General features: G+C 41.3%; 1 protein-coding gene across 8 annotated transcripts in view; it reads right to left on the reverse strand.

Moving 5' to 3' along the window:
* Positions 1-16,598, reverse strand: part of Tnc (tenascin C) — an 86,425-nt gene that overhangs the window by 26,260 nt on the left and 43,567 nt on the right. For 2 of the 8 annotated variants that reach the window (XM_021660579.2, XM_021660581.2), the window contains exons 11-14: positions 14,560-14,832; positions 13,801-14,073; positions 9,661-9,933; positions 7,094-7,366 (exon numbers count right to left, since the gene is read on the reverse strand). The exons of 2 other annotated variants lie outside the window; for them this stretch is intronic. In XM_021660579.2, the coding sequence (XP_021516254.2) occupies positions 7,094-7,366; positions 9,661-9,933; positions 13,801-14,073; positions 14,560-14,832 (1,092 nt within the window). The remainder of the gene's footprint in view (positions 1-7,093; positions 7,367-9,660; positions 9,934-13,800; positions 14,074-14,559; positions 14,833-16,598) is intronic. 4 more of the 8 variants (XM_021660580.2, XM_021660585.2, XM_021660584.2 and 1 more) reach the window with 4 other exon arrangements.

Consider the following 16,598-nt stretch of genomic DNA (forward strand, 5'->3'; position numbering starts at 1 on the left):
AGATTTCCCAGAAACTGCAACTCTATCAAAGCAAAGATGAAATCATATCTACTGCGCAAAGTGTCTTGGTTTGTAAAACAAGGATATCAAATGTTGGTTTTGTTTATGTATAAGGTGCCAGTCTTTGCTAGGTGGCCTCTGTAACTCCACGCCATCAAAGCAGTGAATTCCATTGAAGCAGGCACTTTCAGGCTAATTAGTCAAGCAAGCGCTTGTTCCCCCCTCCCATCCCCACAGTCTCTTCTATTCATTTTCTTCTCTCTCTTTTTTTTTTTTTTGGTATGCCTCTTTCAAAATGTAGAGTCTTTTCACATTATGGATTAGCAGAAACAATGCTGTAACTGGATCTATGTTTCCTTCCTGAGGGTTGCTCTTGCAGCCTCCCCCTCTGTTGTGTGGGAGGTCCTGCAAAAGGTGACAAGTGAGGGCCTGACAGAATCTGTGTGCTTGAGGTAGTAAGGCTCTTTTTCTCACACCTTTTCTTCTTACTGCACTTAAGAAACAGCTTAAACTTACATTTGAGAATTGAAAAGAAAAAATATAACCATTTAATATATTACAGTAAAACATACCCAATGTTCAACAAAGAGGAAGCACAGCATGTTTCTATTCTTTCATCTGGGCTTGTTGGTTCTGTTAACTATTTATGTGTAGGGATGAGTAAAAGACCTTAATCATGCTGGAGAAGTCAATTTACCTCTGATCTACCTCCCAGCCTTGTTGTTTACTTTTATTGAGCCCAGTTTTCTCATACTGTTGGGAAGCAACAGGAAGATATAGCATCTGTAGAAGATCCAGTGGATGCCAGGCAGTTATGTTTCAAGGTGTCTGCTAGATTCTTAACATAGGTGTCAAGGAGCACCTCATGTTAAAGATTAGTCTCTTCTTTAACATAAGGAGATCAGGGTTCAAATACCCTTGCCACTTGCCGAGGCTAATGTAAGTAGAATGGTGTGGGAGAGGTTTAGAAATCAACCAGAGTTGATCTCAACTACCATAAACAGTTAGCTGTACTTATAGCTCGCTTACAATAATTTGTACTCCAGGAGGGACTGGCTTAGTGTAAGAGTCAGATGACTACATCTGTCTCCTGAAAGTTTAGTAGAAGAGAATTTCTAAGCGTTATAGTTTGAGGTTTATCAAGCTAGAAATGTGATTTTCTGAAACTATGGCAACTTTACCATTGACTTAAGGCGAGATCAGGACAGAACATAGGTAGCATTTCTCTATGTGATTCAAAGAAATTTCACAGGTCAAATTTAAGAAATGGGTAAAATTTAGCTCTTATCCGCCTTCCTGGGTTGAACTTGTTAATTTGTTGTGTTTGGCTGTTTTAAAAGTAAGTTTTTTGTTTGTTCAGCTTTGTTTTCGTTTTTTGTCAAGTTGTGGAACTTGGGGGATCTCTAGGACACTAAGCATTTACATCCCATCTTCCTTAATTTATGGACACAATTCTTACCCTACCTTCACTAACTTAGATTTCATTTTATATCCAGACTCTCTGCACTATGGATAAGGCATCCTATAAAATGGGCACAAAGATCCCCAAAGCTCTACACAAGTGTGAAGAGCTTCCAAGATGGTCCTCTCCACAGTAGTGGCATTGCTTTTGGGGGTTAGAAATTCACATCTTGTGTCTCTTCTATTGTAAATAACATTGCATAGCAACTCGTTTCCATCAGTGGATACTTTAGTAAGAAAATGTGATAAATACACATGGGAAAATACTATATAGCCATAAAAGAGGGGAATTCTGTCATTCTTGACTCGACAGGTAAGCCTGGAGGATATTAAGTGAAATAGGCCAGGCAAAAAAAGAGAAAGCACTTGATGATCTCCCTTTTATGTAGAATCTAAACAAACTGAACTTATGGAAGTAGAAAAAAGAATAGTGGTTACCAGAGACTGGGGGTAGGCAATTGCCATTGGTCAAAATGTACAAAGTTCAACTGGAGAGTAAGAATGAGCTTTGGTGAGCTATTGCATGGAACAATGGCCTCAGTTAATAATAACAACTTAGATGTTCCAAACTGCAAAAGATTAGGTTTTAAATATTCTCATCCCAAAAATAGATAACATGATTGATATATTAATTGATTTGATTTAGAGATTCTTCAATATATACATATGTTAAAATACCACCTTGCACCATATACATTGTATATGCATATATCTATATGTATGTATGTATATATGTATATACATAAACACACATATTCACTACCTATAGGTTAAAATAGGTTTAGGATTAGATCTTTCTATAGAATGCCTATCTCCTTTTATTCAGAACCCTAAGCTGACAAAGAGAACCTCTGAATACCTGTAACAACAAAGGCAGTGAGTGGTCTGGTGGGGTCACCAGCCCAGGTGGTCCCTGTCACACTGACATCATAGGCAGTGTTCTCCACCAAGCCCGTGATGTGAGCTTGTTGTGCATCTCCCGGACTGTGAGTTGCTGAGACTTGTGCAGTGAATGAACATCACTCACAATGATAACAATCTTTGCAAAAAGACCAACTTGTGTGGTCCATGACACGTTGAAGCTGTCAGGAGTAATACTGCTAAGTATTAGCATGCCCAACTGTGGTTCTGGCTCTGAATGGAGGGAACATGGGCAGAGACCAAGAGGGAGATGTTATTAGAGGAAGTGGAAGATTTCTTCAGAATTTTTCCATAGAATTTGAATGTCTATATTTATCCAAATACTTGCAGAGAAAAGCTGAAGCTCAGGCAGTATCTATGCCCACAGTTACTATATGACTAAGAAGTTACTGATTTTTTTTCTGCAGGTGTTAATTCATTGTTTTTTTTTTTTTAAGTGTAAGCTTTTACAGTCATTTGTGAAGGAAAGTGAACCAGCCATGAAAAAGTATCTGAAGTACTGTGGCTAAATTTTCCAAAATCTCTGAGGTTAAGATGTCCCAGGCAAATACAGCTTCATGTTGAAACATTCATCATAAACAACCATTTTCTTTACCATAAAGATTCACAGAGCATGCTTCCCTCCAAAGGCTTTTCTGTAAATAAATCTATTCATTCTTGTTCACCTCAGCATCACACAAGCTCATTGATCAATGGATTTCCTATTTTGGGAATGTCTCTAAATGCCTCAAAGAGCTTGTATACCACAAAGCATACTTTAGAAAGCACTTCTTGGGGTTTTCTTAGTGTCTGACCTATATGGATGCACAAATTAAAGGCTAACATTCTTTACATCCACACTTGGGTGGAATTTCTTCAAGTATATTGGAAACTTAAATGATGCATAGTAAGAAAATCCATACCTTACCCTGGAAGACAATTTCTATGAATAAACATCTTGTCGATGCAAAGCTGAAGGAAAACTTTGTTGAGCACTAAATTTCTTGAGTAGGTAATTTATTTAATGGATCCTTTGTAAAAAGAGAATTCTGTTGAGGTAAAACTTCTCTTGTTGCTTAAACAGTCAATAACACGAGCAACCCATTTAACATAATAGGCCTTCACAGCTTGTATCAACTGAGGTGCATACAGGGCCAGACTCAGTCATTTATTAAGTAATACAAATGCCAAGTAAGTCAAACCAGGTTGCATTTTAAAGAGAAACAGTAGTCCTAGAAGACTGACTATTAAAAGGATTTAGGGTTGGAAAAAAGCAGACTATTTTTCCAACCTGGGAGTTATTTTGCTTTGGCTCCAATATTTGGAGATAAGAATGGGCTCATCTGAGCAATTTTTAATGCAAAACTGCATGCTATAAATGCTGTACAGTCTCTAAGGATCAAACCAGTCTGGCTCAGAAACAACATAGAGATATATCAATGGAATGACTTTTCTTTCCTGTCAATATGAGATGCTCATTCAGAAGGACAAACGTGATAGACATCGGAAGCAGAAGAGGACAGGGAACAGGACAGAAGCCTCCCATACATGGCCTCTGAAAGACTCTACTGATCCAGGTATTGAAGCAGAGCCTGACACTCATAGCCAAACTTTGGGTAGAGTGCAGGTAATCTTGTGAAAGAAGGGGGAGATAGAAAGACCTGGAGGGGACATAAGCTCCAAAAGGAGCCATAAAAACTGAGCCCTGGGAACCCTGCAGACACTGATACCCCAATCAAGGACAATGCATGGAGAGGACCTAAAATCCCAGTTCAGATGTAGCATATAGACTCAGTCTCCAAGTGGGGTCCCTAGTAAGGGGAGCAGGAGCTGTCTCTGACATAAACTCAGTGGCGGGATACTTGATCACTTCCCCCTAACGGGGGAGCAGCCTTGCCAGGCCTCAGAGGAAGACAATGCAACCAGTCCTGATGAGACCTGATAGGCTAGGGTCAAATAGAATGGGAGGAGGACCTCTCTTATCAGTGGACTAGAGGAGGGGCATAGGAGAAGGAGAGAAAGGGGGGTGGGATTGGAAGGAGACAACAGAGGGGGCCACAGCTGGGATACAAATTGAATGAATTGTAATAAATGATAATAATAGAAAAAGGGAAAAAAATGAGGTGCTGATGATGCTGTAGTTTCTGCTACCAAATTGGCAGTTTATTTGAACCACACAGTGGGTAAATTCCTCCGGATTGAACTCAGTTTTTCACTATCTTTTGCTGTAGAAGCCATCCCTTGAATTAAAGATGCAGTCTATCATTCTTCTCATGCGACTGTAAGAAGATTGGCAGTGCCAACACATTCATCATGCAGAGGGAGGGAGGCAGGGAGGCCTTTGTTCCTGTGGTTAGTATTACCTTCATTCGACTCCCAGAGGATACAACAACAGTGAAATGTGAGACAGAAGACAAATCCAAGAAAGAAAATACTAGTTAGGGTTTGGTCAGTGTTCCATGCAGGCAAAGGACATTTTTCTCCCACCTCTTCTAATCCTTACAAACACTTCCTTGACATGCTATCTGCTTCCAAGAAAGACAGCCATGCTTAATTATTTAATGCTCTGAATATTCACCACATGCACTGCAGTTTTGACAAGATGATGGATGGGAAGAAAGTTCTGGTGCTTTGGAAGAGACAGCAGCAGGTGGCAGTGCATGCTTGACAGAGTAGATGTCAAAAGAAAGCAGCCTACTTGTCAGGAATCCAGGCAAATGAAAATATCAAGAACAAGATGGCTACTACTGGATCTTTCTCATATTTGTTTGTTTGTTTTCCTGCTCTTTAGGGTCTCTTCTTAACAGTCTAAGGGCACCAATATATAAAATCCTGGCAGATGGAAAGATAATGTAGACCATTTTGACCTAAAACAACATGCAGATATTCCTTTGAATAGGACACAGTCAAACTTTGATTAGAAAGACCACAGGTGGATGAGAATGAGTGCTTTGAGGAAAGATCATTTAAGAGTGCAGAAAATGATGGTTTAGAAATCCAAACAAAGAAAGTCATATTAACTCAACACAAACAGAGCAACTCCAAATGGGAGTAGATATTTAGGGAAGAGCATTTAGACTATGAAGTCCCTTTATTTGGGGTAAAGTATATTTTAAAGCTTTAGATCTCTGATTAGATGATTTTATCAAATTGAGAAGGATCTGGTAGAATTAAGAGGTTGAAAATGTTAAGAGGTTAGAGGTGAGAGTGTAGTTCAGAAAGGACTCAGTGGAGACCAAAGAAGCCCTAATAGGAAGTACTTGTGGTTGCATGGACTGTCCGGATCGGAGCATGCTGCCTGTCTAGTGGCCTGTGCAATTAAGTGCTGTAATTAGAAGAAGCCTTGTTTGAGGCTGGAGATGGCCGAGTTTCAGGGTAACGGAGAATAGAATATACCACTGTTGTTTGGTGATGATCAAAACAACTAACTTCTATAAGAAACCTATTAAGGGCAAGTTCCTGAGATCATATTTGAGGCAGGGATATGGCTAAGAAGAGTGTTGTCTATGGAAGCACTAAGATTACATATGAAATTACATATTAAAACACAGACTGAATCCATAAGGTTTTAGACGCTATCTTTCAGGCAAAAAAATTGTTCTTGCTTGAAAACCAACTCAAGCCAAGTGTAAATGATTGACTAATTTCATCCCCTCTGTTTTATTATACATTAACCTGAATGGGCTGGGAACCAACTACCTCTGGCTCTCTTTTTCTAGAGAGGTCTCTGATAACAGTTAGTAGTTTAAAAAGCAAATGAATAGGGTTCCCATCAAACATTGGTGACCTAAGCAGAAGGCAATTTTGATTATATAATACCAATCCTTTTCTCGGGTTCCCAAGAATATGGGCCCTCTTTTGTGAATTATAAGGAAAAATGTGCATTTCTTCTATAAATTTCTTCTATAAACGTATACTTTTTCTAGTGTGGGGTTTTCTAATTTAGCTATAAAGAGAAAGCATTGCCTTAAATGTGCTGAGAACATCGCATGAGTGGACAAAGCTCTCCTCCTTGAATTCACTTCTCACTGCACAACAGAAGTCATTTGGCACAGAACACATGCCACACATCCAGAGCAAGAACAGTTTGCTCCCTTTGGATCTATGTCCCCTCTCTGCACAGGACTATCCTTTCCTTTTTGATATGTGTTTCTCAACGTTCTAGTTAGGAGACATCTCTTCCCCTAGAGCTGGATGGTATAGCCATCTCCTGCTTATCTGATGAGTTAACTACCTTTGCTCTTTCTTTTCATTTTCCCAGATGAAGAAAAAAAAAACAATACAAAAAAGGGCACACTTGACAATTTCCTTAAATCACTAGGCTACTTGATATAAGGATGTTCAAGACTCCAGGGAAAGAAAGATGCTACGATAACCAAAAATGGAAATTTGATTGGAAGATACATCTTTGCAAGCCCAGGACAATTATCACAATAATTTTGAAGTTACCAAAGTAGAGAGAGAGCTCTTTTCTCCACATTCTTTATGACAACCTGGATAAAACTTGATGTGATACTTATGGTCTGCTTATGACCAATCAGAGACATGGATTCATGTGAATGGACCATTTAGGTGGCTGTTGAAAGAGAGCTTTATTAGACAATACCACAGTAACCTAGAAAAGATGGTATTCCATGGCTTGTATCTCAGGGACCAATGAAATGAAGTGTCTTCATCCTGTTGAGAGAGACTGTGGAGAGATAGTGTCAGAAAATAGAGAACGCTTATGTACCTGTGGTGGCGGTGGTACTGATGGTTTTGGTTCGGATGCTGGGAGCAATTCCAGAGAGGTAGACAATGAACTCAGTATTAGGGGGAAGCCCTGAGATGTGGGCAGTTCTTTCAGCACCAGATATATTATGTTCTGCCATCTGCAGCAACCTATTAGAATCAATAATTTCAATAGTAAACATGTCGAAGATCTTGTCGGTAGCTGTCCAGGAGAGATTGAAGCTCTCAGGAGTTACATTAGAAACACTTAAGTTTCCAATTTCAGGTTCTTTGGCTGAAAAATGAGAGGGAAGGAGAGAGAAAACAAACAAAATTGATTAGTTATTTGGCTGTGTTTGGAGGTGGAGGTGATGATAGTTCAGGGTTACAGAGGGACAAAGAGATGCTACTAGTACCAGTCAGTGCCAATGAAAGAGAAAAAGGTTTTGTTAGGAGAAAAATGAACAAACAAAGGTATGGCTGTTAGATTTTTCTGCTTTGCATTTGTTACTCATGATCCAGCCTGGTAAGACACTTCTGGACAGAAGATGGGCTGGCTGGTTTCAGTGAAAATGTCATCATCTTAGCTGGACCTGCCTCCAAGAGCTTTGCCTCAGGGACCATTGGACATCAGTCAAAAGATATAAGGGCTGACAGCTTCCAGGCTCTTGAACTGAAATCAGGGACCAAGATTACTTGGATTTCTGCTTTAGCTGTCCTTCACTTTGAGAGGGTGCCCATCTATGGAAATGTGTGATAAATAATTCTGACATCATAGCCCTCCCTGGGTGGGACCTTGAGGCTTCTGATTTTGTCACTTGAAAGGATCCACGCCCATCTCTCAGGGTAACTGGGTTATTTTTTCATACTTTAGATAAGGGACAGCCAGCTGTTCTCATCATCTGTTAAAATAGCATGCTCTCTCTTATGTCTATGTGGGCCAAGAAGGCTAGTCCTGCATTGTCAGCCAAGACAGCTGAGCCAAGCAGTTCAGACAATCTTTTTTAGCTAAGAAATGATATTTTGCTTGAGATATACCCTGGCAGTGGTTATGCTTTTCTAAGAAGCAGTGATATAGCATTTAGAGGGTGCACACAGGAGGGTTTGTGAAGCAAGTGCAATCTATGTAGCAAGGAGGAAGAGCCCTAATCCCAGATTCTCAGATGAATTATGGCCTTTTCCCTCCATGAGCCAACTCTTCAGAGACAAGAATGTTGCTACCATAAAAAAAGAATAGAGACGGCATCCAAACCACGAGATCTGCAAGAAAGCTCGGTAGTGCTGGGTGATTGATTGCTCTGCCTTCTGGGAAGGCATAACTTGTAGAAGCCAGACAAGAGCCCTGGGGAAAATTCAGGATAGCCTCAATTGCAGTCTCTGGGCGTTCTGAGGTCACTGTCCACAAAGAGGTTGCCTGCATTTTGTGTATGTATCAGCGACAGTTCCCATAATGAGTGAGGCAAAATTTCAGAGCTGTACTTTTGAATCAACAAAGATGTAATGGTTTGCTGTGAGAGTTTAGTCACAGTGACTGTATAAAAAAGGAGACAGTCCACGTGAAACAACTCATCAGGGCACATCATAAAGATTAGCCATGAAAAAACAGGGTTAGGGAAGGCTGTTCATTTAGGCAGATTCCCGGGGACCATTGAGTGCTTTATAACTGGAGTAGTGTGATAAGTAAACCAGAATGCATCCCTGGTGTGGGGATTGGGAGCTTGCCACTTGAGGACCAATGCTTTAGGGAACAAGTCTTGATTCACAGAGCAAAAGAGGGAATATTAACCCTGTTTCATTTATAGCCTGAGATACTTCTTTCTATGAGGGCCACTGGGTGTCCTGATAAAAAACAAAAAACAAAAAACAAACAAGCAAAAAAAAAAAAAAAACAACAAAAAACAAAAAAAACCACTCTCTTCACTATATGACCCAGTCATAATTGTATGACGTTTCCTCTTGTTGGTAGATTATTTGATAATTTGATGTTCTAACAATGACTCTGCATCTGAGAGAATTGCCTAGTGGAGGGTAATTCAGTTCTCCTGTTCTGCTCACTTCATTTCAAAGAATCGTTGGTTAAGTGTAAGCACTGTAGGCCCCATCTCCATCAGGGATAATTCAGCATCATTTTCAAACAGCAAAAGAGCCTCTAAAATAAATAATTTGTGCTCCATGTAAACTTTCATGTGGGAAAGATGGGGTTTGGGTTCTTCTCCAGGCTTAGAGATGGGAGTTAAAACCAACAAGCTGGTTCTTCCAACAGAGGGCATCGTGCAATGATTTCATTGTAGGACGGGCCAGATAAATCAAGAGAGTGGGTGTTAGAGGCCAAAAGCATCAGTATCTTACATGGCTCATCATTGTTGTGGCCAAGGCACTAGATGATGGAACAGCTCACAGAGAGGGCTCTGAGCATGCAGCGTGCATGGAAAGGATTCAGCCATGGAAGAAAGCTAATTCCCTTGCCATCACAGAGAGAGAGAGAGAGAGAGAGAGAGAGAGAGAGAGAGAGAGAGAGAGAGAGAGAGAGAAGAGGGAGGGAGAGAAGGGAACCGTGAGAAGTGAGCATAGGCATGTGAGGAGAGATACCTGTGGAGGTGTCGGCAGAGAGCATCGGTGTTCTATAGCCCTGTATCACTCCATAGATGGAGACTCTATACGAGGTGGCAACCTTGAGGCCTGGGATGTCTACAGCCCTGAGGGTGCCAGGTACTGTGAGGTTCTGAGCGGCCTCCACATTGTTGACCTCCTGCACCTGAATGACAAAGTTCTCATAGGCCAGATCATCTGTGGTCCAGTTGAGTGTAAGGCTGTCCCAGCTGACCTTAGTCACGGATAAGTCTCCCAGCTGGGGGGGCGCCTCTGAAGAAGGCAGAGGGGTTAGTGTCAGTGCTACAAACCAAGCAAGAAAGCCAAATATCCCCCAACCCTGCTCCAGGAAATCAAAATGAGAGAAAAAGGATCTTTTGTTTCAGTTTGGTAATTCTTGGTCTCTGGGTATTTTTGCATTTGCATTTGCTACTCTGGTTATAGTTTTGTTGAACTGGAAACAGTCAGAAAAGGAAAATTTGCATCATGCCTCTTTGGAAGGCATGGGACTCTGAAAATGCACAGACAGTGGTTAAAGGCAACAGGGAAAAAGTAGATTTGGAGGCGAGGAAGGAAGTACAAGTAGTTAAAAACCCAGGGTTTGGAGGCCTAAAAAACCTGGGTTAGAATTTTCACACAGATGTTGGCAAGTCATATCATCTTGGCCATCTTGCTTTTTCTCTGAGCCTTCAGTTTTAAATAGAAACAGCAGGGCCATATCATTAGGTTCTGGGTTTACTTGATATTTATCAATATCTTCATATCATTCACAGGGCACAGAAAGTGTCTGATAAATGGCAACTTAAAAAATAGAGCCTGTTGATGTGTTCTGGAATATCCCAGTCATGGGGGAAAAGCTGAGCAGTCTCGGTTATCGCTTGAGGTGAAAGATCATCTGTGGCTGGCTACCTGCTCTGTACTTGGGCTTCTGAAGCACGCATGGTCCAAGTTCTGACAGGCGCTCTGGTTTATCTCTGAGCGTCTGTCAACTTTCCAGAACATGAGGTTACACAATAGGTTCTTGGCTTGTCCCGCACTCTCCCACCTTCTTAACCTTGGAATGAAGCATGGCTGGATTACAAAGCCAGCCTGTGTGAAATGAACATGCTGCTTTTCATTAAGAGTGATTCTGTATTGCCTAGTAGTACAAAGCAGGGCCCACTATTCATTTTGTTTTACTATGTAAAAGGATATTTAATGTGGTCAATTATTGTGGATTAAGAAAGTCTGAGTTTGGGGTATAGAAAAATTCACTGTTTTGTATTCAGTACAGTCTCAGCCTCTAATTGTGTGTGTGTGTGTGTGTGTGTGTGTGTGAGAGAGAGAGAGAGAGAGAGAGAGAGAGAGAGAGAGTTTATACCTATGTGGTTATATGTACAGATGTGCAAGAGGCCAGAGGTTTTGGCATTAGCTGTCTTTCTCAAGCACTTCCCACCTTAGTCTTTAACAGGGTCTCACTGACTCTGGAGGACACCAATTCAGTTAGACTGGCTTTCCAGCAAACATCAAAGATGCTCTTATGTTCATTTCCTCAGTTGAGAGTATAGGCACCCTTATGTGGGTGCTGAGGATCAGCCTTTGGTCTTCAGGCTTGAGAGGCAAGCCCTTTACAAACTGAAGTACACCCATATAGCTCCAGCTTCTTAATTAGAATTAATTAGAATTAGAAGTTACAGAGGTCTTAGGTTTTTTTTTTTTTTTTTAGTATATAATTCTTGTTCTCAAGTGTCCCAGGATCTTTTGAGGAAGGTGTTCCACACAGGCCCAGGGCTTTTATGGAAGGTCTGGAGACACAGGTGCACTTGCTCAGAACTGTTACCTGCTGCATCAAGGCTTCAATGGGAAATTCTGTTTACTAAAGAAGCTATGCAGCTGCAGACCACAAATGTAGGGAATCAGCATCCTTAATCCAGATCACACGTCCCAGAGGTCTTTTGTGTTATCTCAACACAGACCGGGAAATAAGGCAAAGTGATAACATGGCCAGCTTAGGTAAATGATCATAATCATTTTTCTATGTACCATAGGTATTTGCTTCATAGCAATGCCAAGTTCACTTGGTATATATAAGCAGGAAAACTGATGATTTGAATACAAGGCATATGGAGAGGAGCAGAGGGTCAAAACATATCACAACAAACTTGACCATTCATTGCAGCCTTCTCAGAAGCTATTTTGGACCTCTTATGAATAGCTCTTAGCTTTCTGTGATGGACAGAATAGTGTATTTCAAGGGACATTTCAAGGATTGAGATGAATTTCATTTTTTCTTCACCTTAAAGAATGTTAATGGAAAACACTGAACTGAAATGTGCTGTCCTCTCTTGGCCATGGTCTTACCCTGCACAGTTTTTACGAAGAGGGGCTTAGGTGGTTTCAGCACAAGACATCCACATCATTTCCCTGATCTGAAGAGATGACTAGGAATATTATGTATTATTTAATGTGTCTGAGGGCAGTAACGAACATATTTCACTAGAAAGTTCTGTTCTCCTGTGCCACAACACTGCTGCCTGTGCTATTTCTTACGATGGCTGTGTTTAAAACTATGGTGGCTATTCTTGCGTGTCACCTTGACTACCTTTGGAATTAATTAAAGCTCGAGCATCTGGGTACACCTGTGGGGGATTTTTTAAATTAAGTCATTTGAAGTGGGAGACTAGTTTTTAATCCAGATCTTTTGAGGTGGGAAGAACCACAGCTATTCAGCTCTTTTGAGGTAAGAAGAACCACTTTTAAACTGGGCCATACCTTCTGCTGGCAGCCTGTGTAAAACACATGGAAGAAGGAAGCTCCCCCTCTGCCTGCCTGTTTTCACTCTTGCTGGCAAGTCCTTCACTGGCATTAGGGCCTACTTCTTCGGGACTGCAGTGTATACTGAAGAACACCTGAGACATTCAGCCCCATGGACTGAAATCAGTGTTGTGGACTGGACAGTTATGGGATTCTTGGATCTTCTGTTGGCAGACAGCCATTCTTGGACTAGCTAGACCACAGCCTCTAAGCTATTATAATAAATCCCATGTACATATATATTCTAATAAATCCTATATATATATAATATATTATACATATATCCCATATGTACCTATGTGCACACATTTATATATGTATGTGAGATTTATTAGAATATAATAAGTTAGACTATATTCCCATAATAAATCTTACATATACTCATATGTGTAAGTATATTCTGTAAGTTCTAAAGGACCCTGAATAATACAGCTATGCCTTCGTTGTTGACTGTCCAACGCTGGTTGGGTGATGATCACTTTGACCAGTGCACTCATTCTTAGTTCACCCATGGCTCATGCCAGGGTTCTAAAGAAGGGATATATTTTTAACTCAAAGATGACAAAAGAAGGCCCAGAGATGCAAAGCAGTACATCCAGAAATAATATTCATCCAGGAATATAGAATTTTAGCCCAGACCTGCTAAGTCAGGTCTGAATGTGCAAATCACATTCAGGTGAGACCTCCGAGATATGCAGAACTTTTCGTGCTCCAGGGACAGGCAGACTGGCATACAGCATGGTCTGGTCTAGCAGGTCACGGGCCTGTGATGGCCTCTACAGCAAGTGCTTAGTGTGGAGGCCCCTGGCTTTGCCACGCAGGGTGACTCTCTCGGGAGCACCAGCCCTGAGGCCTAGGATTTCAGTGGAACACAGGGTACCTAGAGTGGTGAGGTGGTGAGCACACTGCAATTGTTGGCATTAAAGCCAAGTTTTTCTTTCAGCCTTTGGGAATGAAAGGTAGTTTTTGCAGTTACTCAAAATGTCCATTCTTGACATACTAATAGAGCTATGAGAAGTCCTTGAGTATCTTCCACGTAGTTCAGAGTGACTCTCTTTTTCCTTACAAATTGAGCTTTCACATGTCTTAGGTATTATAATTGAAACATACTTTCAAGAGAAGTCACCTCTTACTTTTGTAAAGGAACAGCAGGTGGAATTTTCCATGGAACTGGCTGCTAGGCTAAGAGCAGGCCCTAGCCAAATAAGGGATATGATATTTAGAAAGAAGCAGGAATGATTCACCAGGATTTCCCCAACACGGAAGGGGCTAAGCCCCATTTAGAGAGTGGATTCCTTTTGAGGTAAGACAGGAATTGGAGACAAAAAGCAAATAAGTCTAGAATACCTGTCGAGACTTCAACAGAGAGAGGGGCCGTGCTGAAGTCCTGAGTGACCCCTCGGATGGTGACGTGATAGTGGGTGGCTGCTTTGAGCCCAGGCAGGTCCACTGACCTCAGTCCTCCAGGGACTGTGAGGTTCTGGACAGTCTGGGTCATGTCAGCCTCTAGCACCTGAATGAAAAAATTCTTATAGACTCCTTCTGGAGCAGTCCAGTTGAGCTTGAGGGCATCCCAGCCCACCTTGGCCACCATGACCTCTCCCAAATTGGGAGTTTTCCCTAGAGAAGGACAAAGAATGCATTTAAATTTCATGATAAGATGTAGAGAATCCTGGACACAAGGGAAGTCTCTATAGTTCCAGAAAACATGGCATTTGTTAGATAAACAGAAGAGGGGTGGGTGTAGGAGAATATTTGTTTTCTTAGCTTATCAAGGAATTGTTCTGAATTTCAGAGAATCTAGGAATTAATTATGTGGCTAATTTTCCTTTTGACCAATCACCCCTGAGTGTAGGGTTACCATCCTTGGTTTATGTGGACTGTCCCAGATGATGGATTCCACAGAGCAGCAATGTGTGGTTTATGTGAAATGCTACAGTGGCCTTGGAACTGTGTCACCTGATGGCCTGGCTATCCAGTATCCGACCCCAGGTCACCACAGCTTGTGGCTGAAGAAGGCCATTCTGAAATTAATGGTGTGAGATTTTTCTTGGTCAGTTTCCTATCGGGAAAAACAGAAGCTTTAGATATGAAGATAGAAAGTACCTGTGGAGGTCTCAGCAGAGAGCACTGGTGATCTATGACCCCGGGCTACCCCATAGATGGAGACTGTGTAGTGAGTGGCAGCCTTGAGACCTGGGATGTCTGCTGCCCGGAGGTTACCAGGCACTGTGAGGTTCTGAGCGGCCTCCACCTTGTTGGCTTCCTGCACCTGAATGACAAAGTACTCATAGGCCAGGTCATCTGCAGTCCAGTTGAGCCTGAGGACATCCCAGCTGGCCTCAGTCACGGTGAGATTTTCCAGGGGAGGCACTTCTTCTGAACAATGACAGAAACAAGGTCAGTTACACTGTTCTTCAAATGCTTGCCTTTAAAAAAAGGAAAGCAGGAAATCAATTGGCCAAGGCCAATAGAATCTATACCAACTGCTGTCACTGTATCCCCAGCGGCACTGTCCCCATAAAATGCAATAATTAGGTTAGTACAGCTCTGATCTTGCCTTTGTGCAGTTGAGGTTTTTTTTTTTTTGGAAATATGTTTTCCTGTTGACAAGTGTCCTAGAGAAAACTATAGACATGTGTTAGTGAGGCTCTACAGCTCAGTTTGAGTTGACAAAGTGGTTTTCATTACAAGGAGTTAGCCTCAGCTGGTCTTGGGTCATTTTCTAGCACTCTGCATTTTGCAGCCCCTTAGATCTGCTTAGATTTCTTTTCTCTTTGTCCTGCCTCAACCTCTCCTAGAATGTCTGTTATAGTTCAATTTGGACTTTTCAGTTTCTGGGTTTCAGATCAGGTTTTATGAGCCATTTCAGTGGAGTAGAGATAAACACTATGGGTAAGGCTGAATTGAGGTAGGTGACATGGTTTTGAAATGCCATTCCTGGGGAATTGGAAATACGCCAATTGGGACCTGGGAGAAGCAGTTTATTAAAGCCAAAACACAGAAGTGTGGCACAGTCTCCCTTGTCTGAATCTGCCTTCAGGGGGTCATTTGCCTGGGCTCACTTTAAGTGGACTCTGCATGACCCACAGACAAAGAACCTCTCTGGAAACCTGTCCTAAAAATTGAAGGGTAGGAACTGCTTTGCGCCATTGAAAAAAACAAGTCGTTCTTCCTGTTTTCATGGCTGCTGATTTCAAATGAGCCTTATAGGACCATGAAAACAGCCTTTTAATTTGAAAATGATGGCCTGCAAATCGGTGGAGGTCATTTATTCAGCATGACAAAAACATTGCTTTTATAAAATCTATTTCATTCAAGTTTTTCAAATTACCCCACATGAATAAAGTTACACTGTTTCAATTTTTTAAAAAAAAATGTATTTTGACCCAGAACATGGGTACATAAACTAGGACAAACTAGCATGCCAAGTCTGGCCTGATGCCTAGTTTGAGAGTCAGAAGGCTAATACAATTTTTGCACTTGGAAATCATTGATTAGGATAAAAAAATCAAAAGATGATGCATGGAAGTCAAATAAAGTTCAGATATTTGTGTTAGAAATGGAGTTTTAGTGGAACTGAGGCATACTTTTCCTCTTCTACATGGTTGATGGCTGCTTTTGTGTTGAGACAGCAGGGCTGAATAACTGTCACAGAGACTGCCTGGCCTCCAAAGTCTAGAGGACTTATCATCTGGCCTTGTATAGAAAATATTTATTTATAACAACAGATCATGAACTACAGTCTATGGATTCTTCTTTTAACCCAAATTTCTTCCTTGGAGTACATACCCAAGTTCTTAAGCACCCACCTATTCTCTCTATGAGGAGGGAGACCTCAAACTCAAGGTGACAGGTATGGATTTGGGAAAAATGAAGAGGGTCAGTTACCCTTAAACCTGTGTGTCCTTGTGAGGGCAGAAACAGGAGCTCCAAACATGACTAAATCCTTGGTGTTGAGGTTTAAGACAACTCATCCTTAGCCTGTCTGCCTTTCTCAAGTATCCTAAAATTCCTCATGTGTAAAGAGATGTAAGGCAAGACAAGCAATAACAACAACAAACAAACAAACAAACTACCAAAACAACAACAACAAACCAAAATACAAAAACCAACCAAACAAAACCTTTCATTTTCCTCTTTTC

This window comes from Meriones unguiculatus, chromosome 3, assembly GCF_030254825.1.
Source record: "Meriones unguiculatus strain TT.TT164.6M chromosome 3, Bangor_MerUng_6.1, whole genome shotgun sequence".
NCBI classification, from domain to species: domain Eukaryota; kingdom Metazoa; phylum Chordata; class Mammalia; order Rodentia; family Muridae; genus Meriones; species Meriones unguiculatus.